This window comes from Epinephelus fuscoguttatus, linkage group LG1 (assembly GCF_011397635.1).
Source record: "Epinephelus fuscoguttatus linkage group LG1, E.fuscoguttatus.final_Chr_v1".
Classification (NCBI taxonomy): domain Eukaryota; kingdom Metazoa; phylum Chordata; class Actinopteri; order Perciformes; family Serranidae; genus Epinephelus; species Epinephelus fuscoguttatus.
In genome coordinates, this window is record NC_064752.1 from 6,176,237 (window position 1) to 6,197,257 (window position 21,021).

Below are 21,021 nucleotides of genomic sequence, written 5' to 3' on the forward strand. Positions count from 1 at the left end.
CGGTGCCTCCTTCATTATTGTCCCCGGTCCCACTTCCTGTCATTCTGTAGTTCCACAACACGCGTGTATCTGACGTTAGCTGGCAAAAACTTTGGTGACATGAGTGCTGATAATAGTGGTGGAAATGTTTCTGTGCCTTTACGAAATCTTCTGAACTCCATCCAGTGTGTAAGAGACCGGGTCAGAGGTAAATGTGACACATCAGACGTGACGCAGCACAAATAGTCAGCCGTTAGCCGAGCTAGAAGTTATGCTAGCAGATGTCAAGCTAAAGTGCTAACCTTCGCTTAAACTGTCAAAACGGGTATTTATTTTTTTATGTAGAGTTACTTTGGGCACGATTTCTTAGCTGTGAATTTTAATATTTACTTTTACAAATTAGATAGAGTTACCCCCTGTCTGTTTGCTAAACTGTGACGAAGTTGTCAGATTTTTATCTCAAGTCTTTGGTCAAAATAAATACTCAGGTTGTCGGTGTATTTGGTAACTTACATACAGCTACATCTAGTTATAGCAACAGTTCTTCGCTAATTAATTAACGTTAGCTACCTTATATATTGGCGTTGATATTCAGTTTCTGTCAAACTTGTGTCAGAGACGTGTGGATGTACATTCATGGTCAATTTTTGGAGGCTGTAACGTTAGTTTTTAAACAGTATTGTGAGTTTTTGTCTTGAGTTCGAGATGGAAGAACTATTCAGAAATGTAACTTGAGTGAAAGTAGCAATACTGCAGTCTGTCATTCAATATTGTACTCAAGCAAATGTTCAAAGGCATCAAAATATACTTAAAGTACTGAGTACAAGTTCTCATAATACAGAAAGCACCATTTCAGAATCATAATTATGCTGTTGAATTATAATAAGTGATGTCAGTGTGTGTTACTTTAATGTTGTACTTAGCTGTTAAAGGTGGGGATCATAGTCATCACTTTATATATCGCAGAGTAGGTTAACCTATCATAATACATTAGCATTTACTATTTGATGTATATTTTTGTTCTAACAATGCAAATCTTTAAATGGTGTGGATTAAAACACAACACAGCTCTGCAGCCTTCAGAATGACCATAAAGTTGAATTTACACCTCTCGAAACCAGTGTTGTCATCAAATGTTTTTAAATTGGCAGCTGAGTGTACATTTCAAGTTTGAGTGTATAATTTGGATCAAATCTGCTGCCAACATGTTTTATAAATATGCATATATATCATGATCTTTTACATTTTCTAGAAAAAAAAACACTTGAGAAAAGGTTTATGGATAAAATAAGCAGACCAAAACACATGATAAATTACAGAAGCGTATTGCATTCACTTGACAAATAAAAAAATCTGTTTTATTGAGTAATTTTTTTCTGTTTTTCTGAGTAATTTTTTTTATTTTTCTGTTTTTTGTGGTAATTTTCTGTTTTTCGGGGTAATTTTTTCTGAGTTAAGAGAGTAATAGAACAACAGATGCTTTCATTTCTTTCTTGAGAGCTCGATATAATGGAAGCAAACATGACCCGCTTGTTTAGTTTAATCCAGTTTTACTTTGATTTGGGTTTGAGACACTAGGAGATACTCTTGTGTTTAAGTCATATAGATGGTGTTATCATTAGTTTGTCGACTTTACGCAGGCACCTTATGTTTGCTTCCATTATATCGAGCTCTCAAGAAAGGAATGAAAGCGTCTGTTGTTCTATTGCTCTAACTCTGAAAAAAATACTCAGAAAAACAGAAAAAATTTACCCCAAAAAACAGAAGAAGAAAAAATTACCATGAAAAACAGAAAAATAGTGAATGCAATATGCTTCCGTAATAAATCAATAATTTTCCCTCCATGGAAGTACACATCCACCCAGAAATATTATCATATATTATTATAGATCGGTATTGCTGGTACAGCATAAACAATGCAATGAAAAATATGTTAGTTTCCAAACTGGGTGCGACAGAACACAAAATGGACAACTTGATAACACCAGCCAGTAATGAAAAGCAACCATTACTAGGAATGAGCATATACATGAACATAATGTTGCCATATTGCCAAAAAAAAGTCTTAAGCTAGTACGTTTCATGCAGCCTGTAGCTATTTGCGGCGCTGCGACTAGCGATTATTCCATTATCTGTTATTATTCTTTAAAATCAGTTGTTTTTAACGGAACAGAAACGGCGAGGTGCCCATCACAAGTTCTGAGAGCTGAGGTCATGTCTTCAGATGTTTTGTTTTGTCTGACCGACGTTGCAACACCCAAATATATTCAGTTTACATTGATTTAAAACAGAGAAAAGCTGCAAATCTTCACATTTTGGTGATTAAATAACCAATTATTTGACGAATGGTTTCACGTATCACCGTTTTTTATTTATAAGAATAATAATAATAAAAATTCAAGAAGTTTAGAAGTACATTTGTTCTTATTTCCACATTGTAGACTTTTAAAGTAAAATACAAGTCCAGGCATTAACTTACGGGCTTGGTACAAGGGTTTTTCCTTTTGGCATGTTAGTATGGTGTTTTCCCTGGAAGAGAGAACGTTTGCTAACCGAACACTCATTTTCCACCACAGACAGAGAGTCCAATGAGTCAGATGGAGCGTTCAATCTCTCCAACTTCTGGGACACTCTGAGTTGAGTATCATTTATTGTGGCCATCCTCCACTTCCTGTTCCTTTCCCTGCTTCTGTGAAGGCTCCATAATTAATAAAAAAATCCCATCTTGTCACCCTGGATGTCTTGTTGTTAGTTAACAAACATATTTTTGAATAATTTTTATATTAAACAACACACTCATTTTTGTGTGCTGGTTCTAGAAACCTCCAGATTGTGTTACAAATATTTTTTCATCTTTTAAAACTCAGGGCACTCCTTATGTTAAGTACCAGTACCCCATTATCCTCCTGTTCATTTAGTGGGAGCTTTAAATGTGATGTAACCGTGACTCCTCTGTCCTCAGACCAGGCGGTGAAGGCAGTGTCCCAGGAAGCCACTAAACTCAGCCTGGCCTTCTCCAGACCCCCGCTGCCATCACAACAGGTCAGATTATATTACTAGCATCATGATGTTTACCTTGTTGTGTTTATGTTGTATCAGCTATGATTCATTTTTAAAGCCTCAGGAAGTTTGACTGAGAGTACAAAAATATAGGGATGGGATCTTAGTGATTGTTATCAGGACTGATCAAGGCATTTTTAACTGAGTGGCACCGGCCAATGCAGGGCCACACGTAACACACAGCAATGCGAGTGCAGCCATTGTCAGCTCTCCAATTATCCGCTGTCTGTGTGTGTGTATAAGAGCAGCGGCTGAGCCCTGCCTGTGGCGAAAAAACCACACATGCACGCCATAAACAAGAGTAAAACTCAGTCTGAGACTGTTTATCTTACTATATAATAACGAAAACTCTGTCTGTGTGTCTGTTCCACGTTTTTCTCCTCACTGACTTGGTCAATCCATGTGAAATTTGGCACAGTGGTAGAGGGTCATGGGAGGATGTGAATGAAGCAACATTACATCAGTTGGCCAAAGGGGGGCGCTATAGCAACCGATTGAAATTGCAAACTTTGAATGGGCATATCTCATGCCCCGTATGTCATAGAGACATGAAACTTTGCACAGAGATGCCTCTCCTCATGAGGAACACATTTGCCTCAAGAACCCATAACTTCCACTTATATAGATTTCCTGCCATTTTGAATTTTTTGAAAAACACTTAAAATCAATCTCTTCTTAGGAAGTTTGAGCGATCTGCATGAAACTGGGTGAACATAATCTAGGGACCAATATCTAAAGTTCCCTCTTGGCAAAAGTTGGAAAACTTCCTAAAACTGAGCTTCTATAAGGCAATGAATATTGCGGAGGGCGTGGCTCATCACATAAAGGTGTATAACATCTCAAGGGTTTCACCCATCACCACGCAACTTTGTAGGCATATGACCACACATAATCTGAGGGGACCCCTCCATTATTGACTCCATCAAACAAAATGGGGGCGCTAGAGAGCTAATTTCTTATCTAGGCCTAACCGCCATATGGATTTTTACTAAACTTGGTAGATATGTAGAACATAGAACAACATCCCTAATGAAATATTAATAAGGTGTAAATCCAAAATATACACAGTGCCAAAAAATATAAATAGGTTAACAGTAAAGATCATCGATATTTAGTTCTAATATTAATAGTTAAACTGTCATGCAATTCCCAACATGTTCATGTGTATTCTGTCTCTCTTCTTTCCTTCCTCTCTGCAGGATGGAGAGAAGTTAGCAGAGTCCATCCTGAAAAGTGTCCTCACTCTGTCCACTGTGTACTACTGGCTACCTAAGAGCCAAGGTAACGCCACCACTCACCACCCGAATGGTGCAGGACTTTGGCTACTTGGCTGTCACTTCAGAAGAACAGCGTATTTACTCTGTTCTGATATATTATCACTGCAACAGTATATGGAGACAATCACAGGATGTTAGAAGTCTTCGGTGAATCTCAGGCTACACTTGATATTGTGGAACCAAGAGCATGCAGCCAAAATTAATATAAAATGGATGTAAAGGTTTTATTAACAGCTTCAGCTCGTCACCGTGTTTCTGTTGTCTGTCCTCTGTGCGTCTCAGGTGTCAGTCTGCGGCGACAGGTCCGAGACGCCACAGTCCAGGTTCTGGAGGGAGTCACACAGCTGGTCGAGGTCATACTGAGCTCACCGCTACAGAGGTACATGAACACACAGACACAGAGTCAGTGTAAGATATAGCACATTTATTGAGTCACAGTAGAACAGAATGTATGAAAGACACAAACACACACTCACACTGGTGTTGTCATAATACCTGAAATTTCAATATTAGTGATACAGAAATCTTTTTTTTTTTTTTTTTAAAGATTTATGTATTCAAAAAAAAATATCCTGTACAGCATTGCTCATAGTAGAGCACAATACAAATATTTATAATTTTTCTTTTTTATAACCTAACCAAAATATAATATATATACTAACATATTATAGAGCAAATAAAAAACAGTGATAAACAGTATTATACATAAAAATACGAACATTCACATACACAAAACTGGTAGGAAGCTGAACTAGCTCGTTGAAATGATCTATGAAGGGCTGCCATATGTCATAGAATTTGTTACTTGAGCCTCTCAGTGTGTATTTTATTTTCTCAAGTTTCAAAAAGAACATGACATCATTAAGCCATTGGGCTGTGGAAGGACTTGGCGGACTTCCAGTGTAGTAGTATTACACGTCTAGCTAATAGGGAAGTGAATGCAATTATTTGTTTTTGTTTAGGGTTAAAAGCAACCTCAACAGAGCGGGTTCCAAAAATTGCTATAAGTGGACATGGTTGCAAAACAAAGTCAAGGACTGAAGACAAAGTGGTAAAAAAACTGCCCCAGTAAGCTTAGAGTGCCGGACACATATAAAACATATGGCTCAAGTTGCAAGGAGTTTGCCGGCATCTGCTGCATTTATCCTCCACCTCCGGATAGAATTCGGAAAGCCTGGATTTGGAGAGATGGGCTCTGTGCAGTACTTTAAGTTGTATGAGGCGAAAGCGAGCACAGGACGTAGTAGAGTGTATTCTGTCCATAGCCTTGTCCCACCGCACGTCACTGAATTCCATTCCCAACTCCCGTTCCCATTTCGTCCTAACTTTAGTAGGACCACTGTCATTGAGTGACATGAGGGCACCATAGATCCTAGAAATGGAGCCCCTTTGGAGTGGGCTTAAAGTGAATAGGTCTGCCCATGGCTGATTGGGGGGAGCGAAGGAAAGGAGGGGAACAAGGTAGAAGAGCAGTGTCTCAGTTGAAAGTATCTGAAGAGATGGGACGGGGGGAGCCCAAAGGAAGAAGCTAAGTGGGAGAAGCTGCAAAACACCCCCTCCATATACAAGTCTTTAAACATTTTGATACCTTTACTGTGCCAGATAGAAAAGGTTGAGTCTAAAGCTGAGGGGAGGAACAGATGATTATTACAAATAGGAGTTGATACTGATGCAGAACAGAACTTAAAATGGCGTCTAAATTGCTGCCAAATCAGTAAAGTAGTAAGAACAACTGGGTTATCTGAATATATTATATATTTATAATATAATATAAATATAATTATATAATATAATTTATATATTTCAAAGGCACTGAAGAGTGGAGAAGGGCTGAGGGGGAAGATAATGTGCAAGAGCGGGTCTCCAGCCTGCACCAGGGAGTATTAGGGGATTCAAGCCAGTAAATGACCTTGTGGATATGTGCAGACCAGTAATAATACTGAAAATTAGGCAGCGCAACACCCCCACTCAGTCTACCTCGCTGAAGTAGGGACTTGGAGATTCTGGGTGATTTGTTGCCCCATACAAAAGAGTCTATCAATTGGTCAAGTGTCTTAAAGAAGTTTTGGGACAGAAATAGTAGGACTGCTTGAAACAAATAAAGAAATTTAGGTAGAATGTTCATTTTCACACTATTTACCCTGCCAGTCAGTGAAAGCGGAAGACTGCTCTGGAAGTCAGTTTTAGTCTTAGAGACAAGGGGGACGAAACTGGCTGAAAAAAGGCCAGACAGCGAACGGGTGACTTTAACGCCAAGATATTTAAAGCCGGATGGATTAACTTTAAAGGGCAGAACCGAATGGTGAATATTCAGGGCAGAGTCGTTCATGGGGTAGCATTCGCTTTTTTGAAGGTTTAATTTGTACCCTGAGAAAGAACTAAAGTCGTCCAAAATGGACAGAACAGTAGGGAGGCCAGATAAAGGGTTGGTTAAAAATAACAGTAGATCATCTGCATATAAAAGCAATTTGTGCTTGATTCCCCCCCGTATAACCCCATTAAATAAAGAGGAGGACCTAAGTGCAATCGAGAGCGATTCAATTGCCAGGGCAAACAGCAAAGGAGAGAGGGGGCAGCCCTGGCACGTCCCACGTGAGAGGAGGAAATACTCAGAGCGATTGTCGTTGGTGTGAATGCTAGCTTGAGGAGAATTGTAAAGGAGGTGAATCCATGATATGAACCTTTCCCCAAAGCCAAATTTCTTCAGTGCTACAAAGAGAAACCGCCACTCTACCTGGTCAAAAGCCTTTTCGGCATCGAGGGAGGTTACAAATTCAGGTGCACTAGCCTGGCTTTTAGAGTAAATAAAATCAAAGAGTGTGCGAGTGTTAAAGAAGATGTGTCTGCCCTTAATGAATCCTGTTTGTTCCTCCGATATAATATCTGGGAGCACCTTCTCCAAAGGAGAGGCCAACAGCTTAGCCAGGATCTTAACGTCCACGTTAAGGAGAGACAGGGGCCGAAATGAACCACAGGAGGTTGGGTCTTTGTCCTTTTTCAGAAGCAAGATTATGGATGCTTGGGTTAAGGTAGGAGGTAAGGAGCCATTATTAAGTGCCTCCTCATACATAGACAATAACATTGGGGCCAGCTTGTTGTGAAACTTCCTGTAAAATTCAACACTGAACCCGTCAGGGCCTGGAGCTTTATTGGTCTGCATTGCCTGGATCGACTGGACTATTTCCTCAGAGGTGAGTGGAGCATCCAGGTCCAAAGCAGAGAGGGGGTTTATCACTGGGGCCTCAATACCATCCATAAAAGCAGCCATCTTAGAAGTGTCTAAGGGAAATTCAGATTTATACAGGGAGGAATAATATGATTTGAAAATATTATTAATATGTATAGGATCTGAGGTTAGAGTACCAGAGGGATCTTTAATTTGTGGGATAGCACGAGAAGCTGCGTTGCGCTTCAGTTGGTGGGCAAGCAAACGTCCCGATTTATCTCCCTGTTCATAATAGGTGCTACGTGATTTTAGTAAGGTCTGCTCCGCCTCACGAGTGGAGATCAGGTCAAAGTCAGACTGTAAGTTAAGCCGTTTAAATAAATTGGAGGAGGGATTTGAGGAGTAATCTTGGTCCAGCTGAAGTATCTTAGAAGTGAGCTCCTGAAGCCTGGCTTTGTGCGCTTTATTAGAGTGAGCCGAAAAAGAGATGATTCGCCCTCTTAGAAACGCCTTCAGCGTTTCCCACAATAGTGATACAGAAATCTGATCAACATGTTTTTCTCCTGTTAGCTGACGTGTTTTATTAGTACAGAAAATAACCTTTTTACAACCGTCAATTTTCCATTTTCAGACAGACAAAAAACAGTATGCTGTGTGGTTTGTTTCTTTTCTGTCTTCCTCCTTTTCTCTCCCTCCTCCTCTTCTCCCTCTGCTCACCTTCAGTCTGTCCCAGGAACAGCTGACGTCAACAGGAGGTGTGTGGTCAGCCTGCGACCACTTTGCCCAGTTGCCACAAGGTTAGTAGATTTAAATAGATTTGATTTTTATAAGTGGAGTCGTTACTGAAGTCAGACACAGTGAAATCCTGGCAAACTCTGTCACTACTTTGAATTTCATTGTTTCAGTAACAGTAGAAATGGTGATGTTAGAAGTGTCAGTAGATTACTGCAGCCTCCAGGTGGTGATGTTAAGTTTAATACAGAGTGTGTTTGTGTGTGTGTGTGTGTGTGTGTGTATGTGTGTGCATGGGTGTGTTTGTATTCATTTATTTATTTCATTTGTATTTATGATAATAGTAACCTTTAACACATTACAATCGAAACAGTGACGATAATATAGATATAAAATGTGATAGAAATAGCAAAGAATAAAACAGACACGGTCAGATTACCTGACATTAGAAGGCAGTTTAAACAGTTAAGTATTTACATTGTAGAAATACCAGCATGTTCGCAAAGTGCTGAGAAAAATGGAAAAGGAACAATAAAAGGACTTAAAATTAATTGTGACCTGAAAGGTAGAGCAGTAGGTCTCGTGAGGTATTAAGTCATGTAAGGTTACAGTGATAATGATATGATACTTGCCGCAGGAGAAAAAAGGACCAGTTGTGCAGGGATTAAACACGAGAGGACTGGACTCGTTCCAGAGCTAATTATGTTCAGACTAGTACCAAGTGCTCAAATCTCCCTTTAAAACTGAATATTAAAAGTGCACATGTACTTTTCTCCACCACCAAACATACTTTTAGCAATTCCATATTATTTCTAGACATAAAATCATGATAATAGATGATTTACAAGTGAGCATGTTTTCATCCTCTGTGTCAAAGTACACCAGATTTCACCATAAACAAAAACACGCATGTGTTTATGGTGATTTTCTGAATCTATACAAACATGCTTTTAGTGTCATTTATGGTAAAAATTTAATAGAGAACCATCCTTTTTTGGCATGAAGCCAAACAAGTCGAGCGGCCAACTGTAAAATATCCCCGGATGATCAGCACGGCTTCCACATAGGGCACCCGCAGTAGAGACTTGTGCAGTCAAGTCGACTGCTTCCGGTTATGCACTTCACTAACTTGAATACAGTTAAAATGATTGAGATGTACAGCTCATGTAGATTTACCAAATGTTGTCGGACTGAATGGAGCAAATTCTGATAGTGAAATGAGTCAATGAGCTCAAAAAAAAAAAAAAAATGTAATCACTGCTTGTAAGTTTATGTGAAAAAGTCTTTTTGGGCCCATAGCATCACAGGAAGGTGTAATTACACGGTATGACCACTACAAAAATTGGCCTCAAAGCTCGGCTCACTTCCTGGGGGCGTGGATGTTCTTAGGGGCCTGGCAGAGATGCTGAGAGGGCAGATATGGAGTCAAAGCAGACTGTGCTTTTCAAGAGGGGCTAAATCTGAGTATTTCAGACAGAGGGTGAATACAGGTGTTTGCAAACTGGGTGTGATTATAATGACCTGTTCCTCTTAAATGAAGTAGGTGGCACACGATCAATCCATTTTGGGTGGCAAAAAAATCAAATGATGTGACATTGATAGGAATGCAAACAGAGGAGAAGAAAACTGGGTTAACAAAGACAGCTGATAATCACAATTGTGATATTATCTTTGATTGGGTCAGCTAACACAAAGAAATATCTAATATGAAAAGAGTTTATTTTGCTTTCATGTCTTATTTCTGTTATTTTGTTTTGGGAGTTTTGCAAAATTTTAACCAGGTTTGTTGATGAAAAAACGTGTGTGTGTGTTTCACAGATAATAAAGCAGCAGTGCTGGTGGTTCTGTCCAATCAGATTGGAGTTGTGAAAGATGCCATAGAAGAAATTGAACAGGTAGAACCACACACACACACTCACCTGCAAATAGATCCAGGCTTTTATTAGAGACCGGCCTTTCTTTAATTTTAATAAGTTATCATAATTTAATCAGAGGCCTCCTTTACTGAATCTTGCCCCCCCACTCAGGCACTGTCTGAGGCCCAGGACCCGTTCAGTGACGTTCTTGATGATGACCAGCAGGAGCCTCGAGGCAACCAGGACACTTACTGGTCAGAGAAGGACAGACGTGTGATTGGTCCGTGCCAGGGGCTGATGAAAGCATCAGCAGCATGTCTAAGGAAGCTGACGTCGGCCGTCAAAGCCAACGGGGACGTCAACACGTCTCAGAACCTGGCTCAGCTCGACGACCTGGCTGACATCACCAAGGAAATCAGTCCTGGGTAGGAACACGCACACAGTCGTATTATTGTGTCATCAAAGTGACGATTTTCTCTGTATTGAGTTGTATGGCAATATTTTATAAGTTACCATATTTGGGTGAGAGGCTGGAGCTGCGGAGGAGTGAGGGGTGGATCTGACTGAGAAGCCGAGGACACTATTGGCAGATAGACTGTTGACTATTAATCATGCGTAACTTTAAGCCTTAATAAAATGTAAACGGGTGACTTATATTAAAATTTACCTCCGCGCAGGTGTCATGGAGGGGGAATTAGCTGTAGAAACCAAAACTCGCTCTTGGAGCCAGCCTCAAGTGGCCATTAGAGGAACTGCAGTTTATGGCACTTCCATGTTGGCTTCATTTTTCAGTGCTGGAGGTTGCTGCTTGTTACATTGGCTTATGAAGTAATTTGCAGTCAATCGCAAGCTCACCATTTTACCAGCCAGATGAGAACTGGAGTCTGAATTAAATACGCTGATCACTCAAGACAGTACTTTGCTACATTTGCTCATCAATAAATTGTCAGCATTAGCGCCAGGGGGCACTTACTTCAAATAGTATTGTTTTTTTGACCACAAATGAGACAAGAATTAGCTAGCTAGCACAGCCCATGAACCCTCCGCCTCACTTCCTGCCGCCATGACACTACGTCCCCGGGAGCAGAGTGGGCTGCTGTAGCAACTTAAATTCAGCCGGCTGGGTCGAACATGTGTAACGGCAGCAACAGAAAGTTTGCTGATCCGACGGGGACTTGGGTTGGTTGAAAGGGCGGTATGGGATCAGACCCAGCACTCGGGTGCTCGATCTGGCTCTTGGTGAATTTGAGTTGTCACAGGGCGCCAAGTGAGGGTCCGTCTCCAGGCTGCTGCTGTTGCAAAATGTATCATGGAAACACAGTATGTGTCGACTGTATGTTGTGGTGGCTACAGGCTGTTTGTTGACTTCAGCAGACTCCATTTCTTGTTGTTACATTCTATTAGTGCTGTAGTGGAACTGAAGAGAGGCAAGGCAATCATAAGTGCACGTAACGTCCCATCTTTTGGATCTTCCTGGAAAATTTGTTTTGAGTTCTCGCATTGAAACAATCAATAGCTCTTTCTTTATCAGCACAGCAGTTCGAATGAGATGGTGCATGTTTTTATGCATTCATAGGCTTCGATCCTGCTGTCAGTGATTGTTGCGAGGCAGCTTTTGCCCAATAAGCTTCTAAAGTTTGATTTTTTTTAAACAGTCATGCAAACAAATCTATGCGTCTTTTCTCCTCAGTGTTGATGATCTGGCTCTCTCCCTCTACCCACCGATGGACTACAGCGGAGTAGAGAGCAACGTAAGACACACACACACCATTGTTAAATTTCTTTGATGTTCAGAGTAGGGGTGTAACAATCCATTGATCTTGATCAATATATCGATTTAATGATCAACGATCCAATCACATCGATGCAAAGTGAAAACATCGATCCATATTGTCATCTTTAGGATAAGCTTTTATTTTGAAAGTCTGTGTCACTTTCAAACTGCGGCAGGCAGATGGGAAGCAGCCAAGAGAAAGACAATTAGGATAACGTTGTTTACTTGGGAATAAATCAGCATATAAGGATCAACAGATAGAGCACGTGGTGTATGTAAACTGATGTTACGAGATAAAACACGACGTAACGTTAGAATGCTGTTCTGTCGGGAGATGCAGTGACTTAAACCACCGGTGAGTAAGAAAAATAATAATGTTACATGTAATATGTTAAACTATGAGAAGAGGAAAAATGAGATCTCTCCACTTTGTGCATGTATAGGTCCTGTTTGTGCGTGTGTGTGTGTCTTTCAGACCTGTGTGTAATTGACAAGCAAGAGTGAAAACATTGAATTTCCCCTCAGGGGGATTAATGAAGTGAATAAACTTAAACTTAAACTTAAATGTCCACGAGGCTAATTTATGCAATGTAAACATGTTTAAGCTAATAACGGGTGATTAGCAAAAAACAGTTGTTTTGTCCATGAACCTTGACAGTTATTACTGAGCTGAATGTGATACCGTTCTTGAATGATCTTGTTGTTAATCTGTGTTTTATGGCTGTTGGGAGAAGTTTGGCTTCAGGGCTTTAACACAGATATTCCTGAAGTTTTATGAAAGAGATCATTGTTGGGTTAAAATGAAAAGATTTTTTCTTTTATGGTCAAAAGTAAAAAAGAAAGGGGTGGCAGCGTCTTCTGTAACAGACTGTGTTAAATGGGCATTTGATTTTGCCTAATATCAGTCGCAGATCCCTGAAACGTATCGAATCAAAAATGTATCGTGGCAGACTTTGTAATATTGAAAAATATTATATTGTTGTCCGCAGAATCGATGTAATATCGTATCATGATGAAACTGGTGGTTTACAGCCCTAGTTCACACGAGCCTTTATTGAAGCAAATGTTACAAGCCACTCTGTGTTGGCTTGAATGTGCTCCAACAGGTTCATAGGGATATGTTGGCATGTTGAGTGATAAGAGGTGTGACAGAAAAACATTTTGCATGTCAGTTGCAAGGCTCAACGGTGTGAGCGTTTCTCTCGCATTTGTGACTAAAAATAGGTGTGTGCGAACTGAAAAAAAATATTTAGGGGCACATGTGCGCATAAAAAAACAGCCGAAGCAGCCTATTTTTGTCAATAAAAAAAATATGATAATCTAACCGCAAATGTTGGAGGAACTCCAGCCGCCTTCCCTCTTCCCCGTGTGACACGGTTATGGGCGGTTTCCAAGCCACTGTCGGCACAATGAAAAGTCCCACTGTCGGCAGCATGGAAATAAGTCAAAGTGTGGAGGAAGCGGCGGACCTACGTTTGGGGAAGCCTGCTCCGTTCTCCCCGCAGTTAGGGACTGTTCGCCACGGTACCGCTGCTGGGCAGGGTGGAAATAAAGCATCCCAATCTCCTCGAAATGATTGGCTCCACTATGAAGTTTTCAAGATAACATTTTGAAAGTCTAAAAAAGCTGCATGATTAAATCATGTTATCCCCATTCGTAGCTGAGCGCGAAACTGGAAGTTGGCCACTTGCCACATTCAGCTGTGCTCAGCTGCCGTAAGTCTCCGATGGGCTTACTCTGTGAGCCCAACGATGCAGAAGCAGCACAGATCATCCAGGTAATTTCATACCATGAAAAGAGAGCATTTTGGTTTAATGCTCAACTGAGCAATCGTCATAGGAATCCATGGGGCCCCGCCGACAATGCTGTATCCAGGCTCCAGCCTCCGCCCCCCTGTGCAGCTCTTAACAGGATATCGGTTACAGATAATGAATGAAGAGAAAGAAGAATACATCACAAAATAATGTGATTTCTTACTCTTCTCTAGTCATATCTAAGCAGATAGTTTTGGCTCATTTTAAGGTGAATGGAATTTCACTTAAATATTCACCATTTTCAGAAACAAAGTCCACATTACTCAGGATGATTCACAGAATACAGTGTCAGAAGTTTTTAAAGGGACTCTTTCATCTGCAGAAAGTCAGTGCGTTGCAGTCAGAACAGGTCAGGATCTGGTTGGTTGGGGTTTTTTGTGTGATGGTGCCAGCTGCTTCTGTGTGTTATTTACTTACATGCTCCAGCCTGTCAGTTTCAACACTAACCCTTGTAAAGTATACAGTATGCAACAGCATGGCCCCGTCCCTGTTTTATATTAATACATCAGTTTTATTGATGAGCATTGTTGGTCGAGGAGGAGCTAATCATATCTGCTTTATTTACTGCTTTGTGGTTCAGTCTGTTATCATGCATTGTATTTTTGTGTCCTCATCTAAAAGGTCATTAATGCCTCTGCAGGGAGTGGAGCCTCAACATGAACTCCACAACACCTTAAATGAACTTCCTAAGTAGAGAAACTTCACAACAGACATCAAACACCCCACAGGGTAAACATGCAGTATAGACAGAGCAGAGTGGGTGGAGGCTGAAGGAGCAGGCTCTTTACGTATCTCACTGAAACAGTGAAGTGCTCATGATAAAGAATCTGTTTTTAACCAGCAGCAGCACGGCTCTGTTGATCAGCCAGACGCAGCAGTGAAAGACGTAGTCTTGTATGAAATTTGAAGTAGCAGTACCACAGTGTGGAAATTTATTAGTTAAATTATAAATGACCCAGATGATGATGATGATGACAAGCAACTCCAGCGATTCATAAAAACATATTGGTAAAATGAACGAGTTTCGCAGCAGATAATGTGTTCTTTAGAGCCTCATTGTCAGTGCCCCAATCATTCCCACTACATGGATGTACGCGGCTCTCGCAGATCTATGACACCAAACTTATCTGGGTGAGTAAACAACAGTATTTAATGCCAGAAATAAGGTCCAGGTTGTAAAAAATGTAACTTTCCCTTTAAGCTGAATCATCTCTCATTTGGCCTGGCTTCATTTTGCAGTGTGTCACAATATCTGTCAGTTTAACCACTTTCATACAAGAATCAATTTCGTAAGTGGGACACCTAAGAGAATATGTCAAACAATGCTGTGCTTTGTTCTACCTCCAGTAGAGGTATTTTTAGCCTAGGATTTTTTTTAGAGCAGTGTAAGGTACTTATCAACATTCCTAGCAGTACATATAATTACTGTTGCAGTATGCAAAATTCAGAGCATTAGTACAAGGCTTGGGGGTTAAATTCTTTTCATACCTTCATACCAAACTCAAATTTCTGTATGACGGTATTTGGGTGAAAATCTATCTCGGTCAGTCTTGTTATGTCAATTGCAATATGATGTTTTTCTTTCGTCTGTCTCTGTTGTTGCTGACTGACTGTTTACAATCCTCTAAAGCCCCGTTTGCACCGAGCAGTACGGTATGGTTCAGTTCGGTGCGCTCTTTTCAGTTTCCACTGTGAAAAGTTGTGGATGGTACCAATGGAACCGTTCCGTACCAACCCCATGTTGGGTCTCCCCTCTGTTGGGGTACCTAGCACACAGATCTGGTACTAAAAGGTGGAGCTGTGAACACTGCAGTCTGATTGGTCAGTAGAGGACGGTCACTCTGCTCAGGGCTGAGTTGTGTCTGGTTTTGAGGCTCATGTAACCACTGTTCATACTGTGGAGAGTTTTATTAGTAAACTGTAACTATAAAATGAAAGGATGTTTTGCTGCCTCTCACAGCAGCTGGAGTCTGGGAAAAAATATCTTCATTCACTGGGCCGACTGCCGGCAACTTTTAAGGTGGAACATTAACTTGTAACGTTAACTTGTAATATATTGATTTCGACCGGGTTATGTGAACTGCATATATTCTAATCCTCGCACTGTTCCCATTGGCAACACTAAACCCCCTGAGCTTGCCTGAGAAGGACTAAATGCACAAACCCACTATTTTTAAATATCCCATAGAGAGAGACTCTCACTGCAGCCTGTTCTATTTTGTTCTGAAAATGTCAACGTGCAGCCTCTTTCTGTGGACGATAAACCAGGCGCAGATTTCTATCTGTGTCACCGCTGATTAGGAAATACAGTGAGTGCCGGACGAAGCAGTGAGTGACAACAACCCCGCCCACATTTAAGGGTACTGTTTGCAGTGAAAACACTAAGCGGACCTAGGGTCTAGGTACCATGTCTTAGGGTTACTTTTGGTTCCAAAGGTACTATACCAAAAGTGTGGTGGAAACAACGCTTAATATTATCCCCACCACGAGCAGCCACCATGTCTGTCAGCTCAGACTGACCTCTAGTGGTGTGTGGTGTGTACTACATACAGAACATCCTCAATACAGCACCTTCATATGAGTTTAATAGAAAGATGAGCGTATATTTGAGAGTGTAGAAATCATACTGTCTGGATTTCTAAATACCCTGAAATGTCCCTGTGTGTGTAAACCACTCCCTAGCTGATATCGCCCTTACAACCCAAGGCATTATCGCGGAAGCCCAACACCCACTCTCCTGTCAGCACCGTTAGCTGCTAGCACTGTTTACTGCTACTCACCGGCTCAGACACCTCCATATTGGGGCCTTGTGCAGGCAACCCTGGCTCAGGCTCAGAATCATAGATTCGCTCTAAATGTTGATAAACAGCTTCTTTTTTTCTTTATTTTAATTTGATAGGGACGATGCACTTAAACATAGTTCCAGTAAAGAGTGTGGGACCGACGTGTTGCACAGAGAGTTTATAGCTGCTGCTAATTTTCAACTCTTGTCCCAAATTGGGCTTTTACATGTCAGCCTAAAATGTTATTAAAGATATACAGTTTATAACATCATAAAACTACAATACACTATTAACATGGAAGGCACAATAAAATACATTTACCACAATACATACATCACAACATATACCACAATGCATCTACTACTATACACAATACGCCAATACACGTCCAATTTTAAATTGTAGAAATTTTTGGCGCAGTTAACTAAAAGTGGGTACAGCTTTGGTTTGCTTTAAGCCAGCACTCGACCTTTCTGATCGTTTTCAATTTGTTGACGTTCGCAATGAACCATTCTTACGTACTAAAGTTTGTTTTGGAGTTCCGCAAGGTTCTGTGCTCGGACCAATCCTGTTTACTCTATATATGCTTCCTTTAGGTAACATCATTAGAAATCACTCTATAAATTTCCATTGTTATGCGGATGATACTCAGTTGTATTTATCAATGAAGCCAGAAGAAAGCAATCAATTAACTAAACTCCATAATTGCCTTAAAGACATAAAAACTTGGATGAGCACCAATTTCCTGATGTTAAATTCAGACAAAACTGAAGTTATTGTTCTTGGCCCCAAACAACTCAGAGACTCTTTATCTGATGACATAGTTTCTCTAGATGGCATTGCTCTGGCCCCTGCCACTACCGTAAGAAACCTCGGAGTAATATTTGATCAAGATTTGTCTTTTAATTCTCATTTAAAGCAAACCTCACGGACTGCATTTTTTCATCTGCGTAATATTGCGAAAATTAGGCCTATCCTGACCCGAAAAGATGCAGAAAAATTGGTCCACGCTTTTGTTACCTCAAGGCTGGATTACTGTAATTCTCTATCAGGTAGCTCTAGTAAGTGCTTAAAAACTCTCCAGCTAATTCAGAATGCAGCAGTACGTTAACTAACAGGAATTAAGAAATGAGATCTCATATATCCTGTTTTAGCTTCTCTGCACTTTAAACCTCTAAAATCCAGAATTGAATTTAAAATCCTACTGTTAACTTATAAAGCTCTAAATGGTCAAGCTCCGTCATATCTTAGAGAGCTCATAGTGCCATATTATCCCACCAGAACACTGCGCTCTGAGAACGCAGGGTTACTCGTGGTCCCTAAAGTCTCCAGAAGTAGATCAGGAGCCAGAGCCTTTAGCTATCAGGCTCCTCTCCTGTGGAATCATCTTCCTGTTACGGTCCGGGAGGCAGACACCGTCTCCACATTTAAGACTAGACTTAAGACTTTCCTCTTTGATAAAGCTTATAGTTAGGGCTGGCTCAGGCTTGCCCTGTACCAGCCCCTAGTTAGGCTGACTTAGGCCTAGTCTGCCGGAGGACCCCCCTATAATACACCGGGCCCCTGCGCTCCTTCTCTGTCTCTCTCGCTCGCGCTCTGTCTCTCTCACACTCTCTCTCGTATTCTATTAATGAATCTAGCTAACTCGCCCATACTGGATGTCACAAACTCGGCTTCTTCTCCCGAGCCTTTGTGCTCCACTGTCTCTCAGATTAACTCATATCACAGCGGTGCCTGGACAGCGTGACGTGTGTGGTTGTGCTGCTGCCGTGGTCCTGCCAGATGCCTCCTGCTGCTGCTGCCATCATTAGTCATTAGTCATACTTCTTCTGTTATTATACACATATGATTATTGTCACACATGTATACTGCCAGGTATTAATACATACTTTCAACATATTGTACCGCAGTAACCAGAACCATAACTATAATATTATTACTTTCATTAATGTTGTTGTAAGCTACTGTCATTACCTGCATCTCTCTCTCTCTCTCTCTCTCTCTCTCTCTCTCTCTCTCTCTCTGTGTCATATGGATTACTGTTAATTTATTATGCTGATCTGTTCTGTACGACATCTATTGCACGTCTGTCCGTCCTGGAAGAGGGATCCCTCCTCAGTTGCTCTTCCTGAGGTTTCTACCGTTTTTTTTTCCCGTCAAAGGGGTTTTTTTGGGGAGTTTTTCCTTATCCGCTGTGAGGGTCTTAAGGACAGAGGGATGTCGTATGCTGTAAAGCCCTGTGAGGCAAATTGTGATTTGTGATATTGGGCTTTATAAATAAAATTGATTGATTGATTGATTGTGACGAACTTTAAATCTGTCATCAGTTTGATTTCAGTTGATAATGTGTGGTATTTTTCAAGTGCACTTCACGCTGCGCCTTGTTACTCTTTTACTGTCTTCTCTTTGAATAAATGTTTAAAGAGACTGGAGCTAAACTGTTGATACATTTGAAAGCTAATTTCAGGAAACAAAAGTTGATGAAGCTGTTCAAAGCTGAGAAGATTGTATTGCTCTGATATGTGACAGTGATGCTAGCGGACAGGCTTTTTGTCCATTATTTTAATGCCTGATTATGTAAAGATGTAAGGTTCCTTGTTGTTAAATATTCAGTTAAACATATTGCTGACATTTGTTTTTTCTCTTCAGGCCTCTAAATTGGCAGCACTGTTGAAGAAAGTTCTGGAGATTATCAGGTAAGATTGATTCACCTTCATCAGACAAAACTAATACTTTCTATGGAGAGTTGTCCTTACAGTCAGTCTTTATATTATGGGCAACAGCATGCAAAACCACTGACATGTTACTTAAAGTGCCGTAAATGATAAAGAGATCGCAGCGCTGCAGTTGAGTTAAAGTTGAGCAATAAGGGCAAGTTTATTTAAATCGCACATTTCAGCAGTAAAGCGATTCAAAGTGCTCTACAAAAATCATCCGAAGCGTCAATTAAAGGCAGTGCCGCTAAGGAGGAGTGAACTTGGCATGGTGAAACTGCAGGTGAGGTGAAACATTTCCATGGAATCAGTAGTGACTAGCCAGATGCCCCCAGAGAAAGGTTTGGGTGTGAGAGACAGTTTGAGAAACAAGTGGGCGGTGTGTCTGTTACCAGTGTTGTCACAGAACTGGAATTTCTAACTTTGGCACAATACCTTAGAAAATGTCGATATTCAATACCACTTTTGATAATATCTGGAAAAACTGACATTGTGTGATGGTTCTTGGTTTGCTTATCGATTGTTGTTAATGCCTTGTTCATGCATGACATCTTTGAAAATGAGTTTTAAATAAAGTTTTGAAGAAAATGAATATGTTTAGTTAAATTGATAATGTCCCATCAGCTCATCTTGTCTGTTTGTTCACTTCATGTTTCTTAATGACAGCCCTGAGGCCACCTGTGCGTGCAGTTGCTTTCTGTGACTGATGGAAGCTGATGATGGTCGACCTTTAATTATTATTCTACCGTTGTTGTTCGCCTTTCTTACAACCCTCCATTCCCTCTCACCTGTGCAGATCCAGTCATGCGTGCGGGGAATCCCAGCTGACGTGGGTTCAGTTCTTAGATGGAGCTGTCGATCACAACCTGCAAAAAGCCAAAGACTTTATTCAGCAAGACAGCTAGTGTGTGTGTGTGTGTGTGTGTGTGTGTGTGTGTGTGTGTGTGTGCAGAGCATGTTTAAGAACTGTGCAGTATTAATGCTTGTATAACATATAAATAAAAGGGATGACTTGAGTCCTAACATGAACTCTTTGTGTGTCAGTAGTGTTGTTTACTCAGTTAATCTTCACTTGACTGCACAACCGGTTCCAGGGACAGTTGTGTCACAGCACTTTACCAACTGAATTAATCACAATAAGAAGCAAATCTCTTCTATTTGTCTTGAATCGATGGTCCTTGATGACTGACTGAACAGCAAACAATTTAACACAACAACTTTAAAGGCGGTGCTATGTCATGCTTTATGCAGTGTCCACAACAGGTTTCAAAGTGGCCAAAAAAATCTGTTATTGCAGGTGAGAAGTCACCTGGAAATACAGGAAAGTCCTCAGAATGAACTCGTGCATACAAAAGTTAAGACGGCTCTATAGATATAAGAAATCTATGCATGTGTTTGGGTAAGAGTCAAGTAGATGTAGCGACATTTTCAGGGCCGCTGCTGGACATTTGGGTGCCCTAAGGCAAAATTTATACTTCTGCGTTGAATCGACAACATACCTAGCAGTGAGGCAGACCCTCGTCTATTTCTGTAAGCTGAAACCATTTCCCTCAGTGGAGACAAAGCTTTTATTAACTTTAATTTCACAGATGAGAAACAATAAACTGTGAAGACAATAAAGCCTCCACTAAAATATCATTTTAACTCTTGTGTGATTTATCCTGGCTTCATATGGGTAGAGGAAATCTCAGCTCGTTGCTAGGCTAATTTATACAATGTAAAATGCCATAGGCTTGTGCTAATAATGTTAGCATGATGTATTTGTTTGGAAAAGGCGTTTAGTATAAGACAGTTGTTTAGTCGGTGAACCTCATTAGTTGTATAGAGTTGAATTTTGCAACGTTACCTTTGTTAAATATTGCTGTT

The 21,021-nt window shown here is 40.6% G+C and overlaps 1 protein-coding gene across 1 annotated transcript; it reads left to right on the forward strand.

The window, feature by feature from the left end:
• Positions 1-32: 32 nt before the first annotated feature.
• ccndbp1 (cyclin D-type binding-protein 1) lies at positions 33-20,187 on the forward strand. Its single transcript, XM_049590164.1, has 11 exons — positions 33-187; positions 2,556-2,615; positions 2,942-3,021; positions 4,239-4,320; positions 4,599-4,695; positions 8,206-8,279; positions 10,033-10,109; positions 10,242-10,495; positions 11,761-11,821; positions 19,091-19,137; positions 19,952-20,187. Exons 1-11 carry the CDS (start codon positions 100-102, stop codon positions 20,058-20,060), a joined length of 1,029 nt encoding a protein of 342 aa, XP_049446121.1. The 5' UTR covers positions 33-99; the 3' UTR covers positions 20,061-20,187.
• Positions 20,188-21,021: the final 834 nt, after the last annotated feature.

Coding starts and splice junctions, on each gene's coding strand:
- ccndbp1 (XM_049590164.1), top strand. CDS start 100: ATGAGTGCTGATAATAGTGGTGGAAATGTTTCTGTGCCTTTACGAAAT. Junction 4,321..4,598: donor CTGGCTACCTAAGAGCCAAG/GTAACGCCACCA, acceptor TGTGCGTCTCAG/GTGTCAGTCTGCGGCGACAG. Junction 19,138..19,951: donor AAAGTTCTGGAGATTATCAG/GTAAGATTGATT, acceptor TCACCTGTGCAG/ATCCAGTCATGCGTGCGGGG.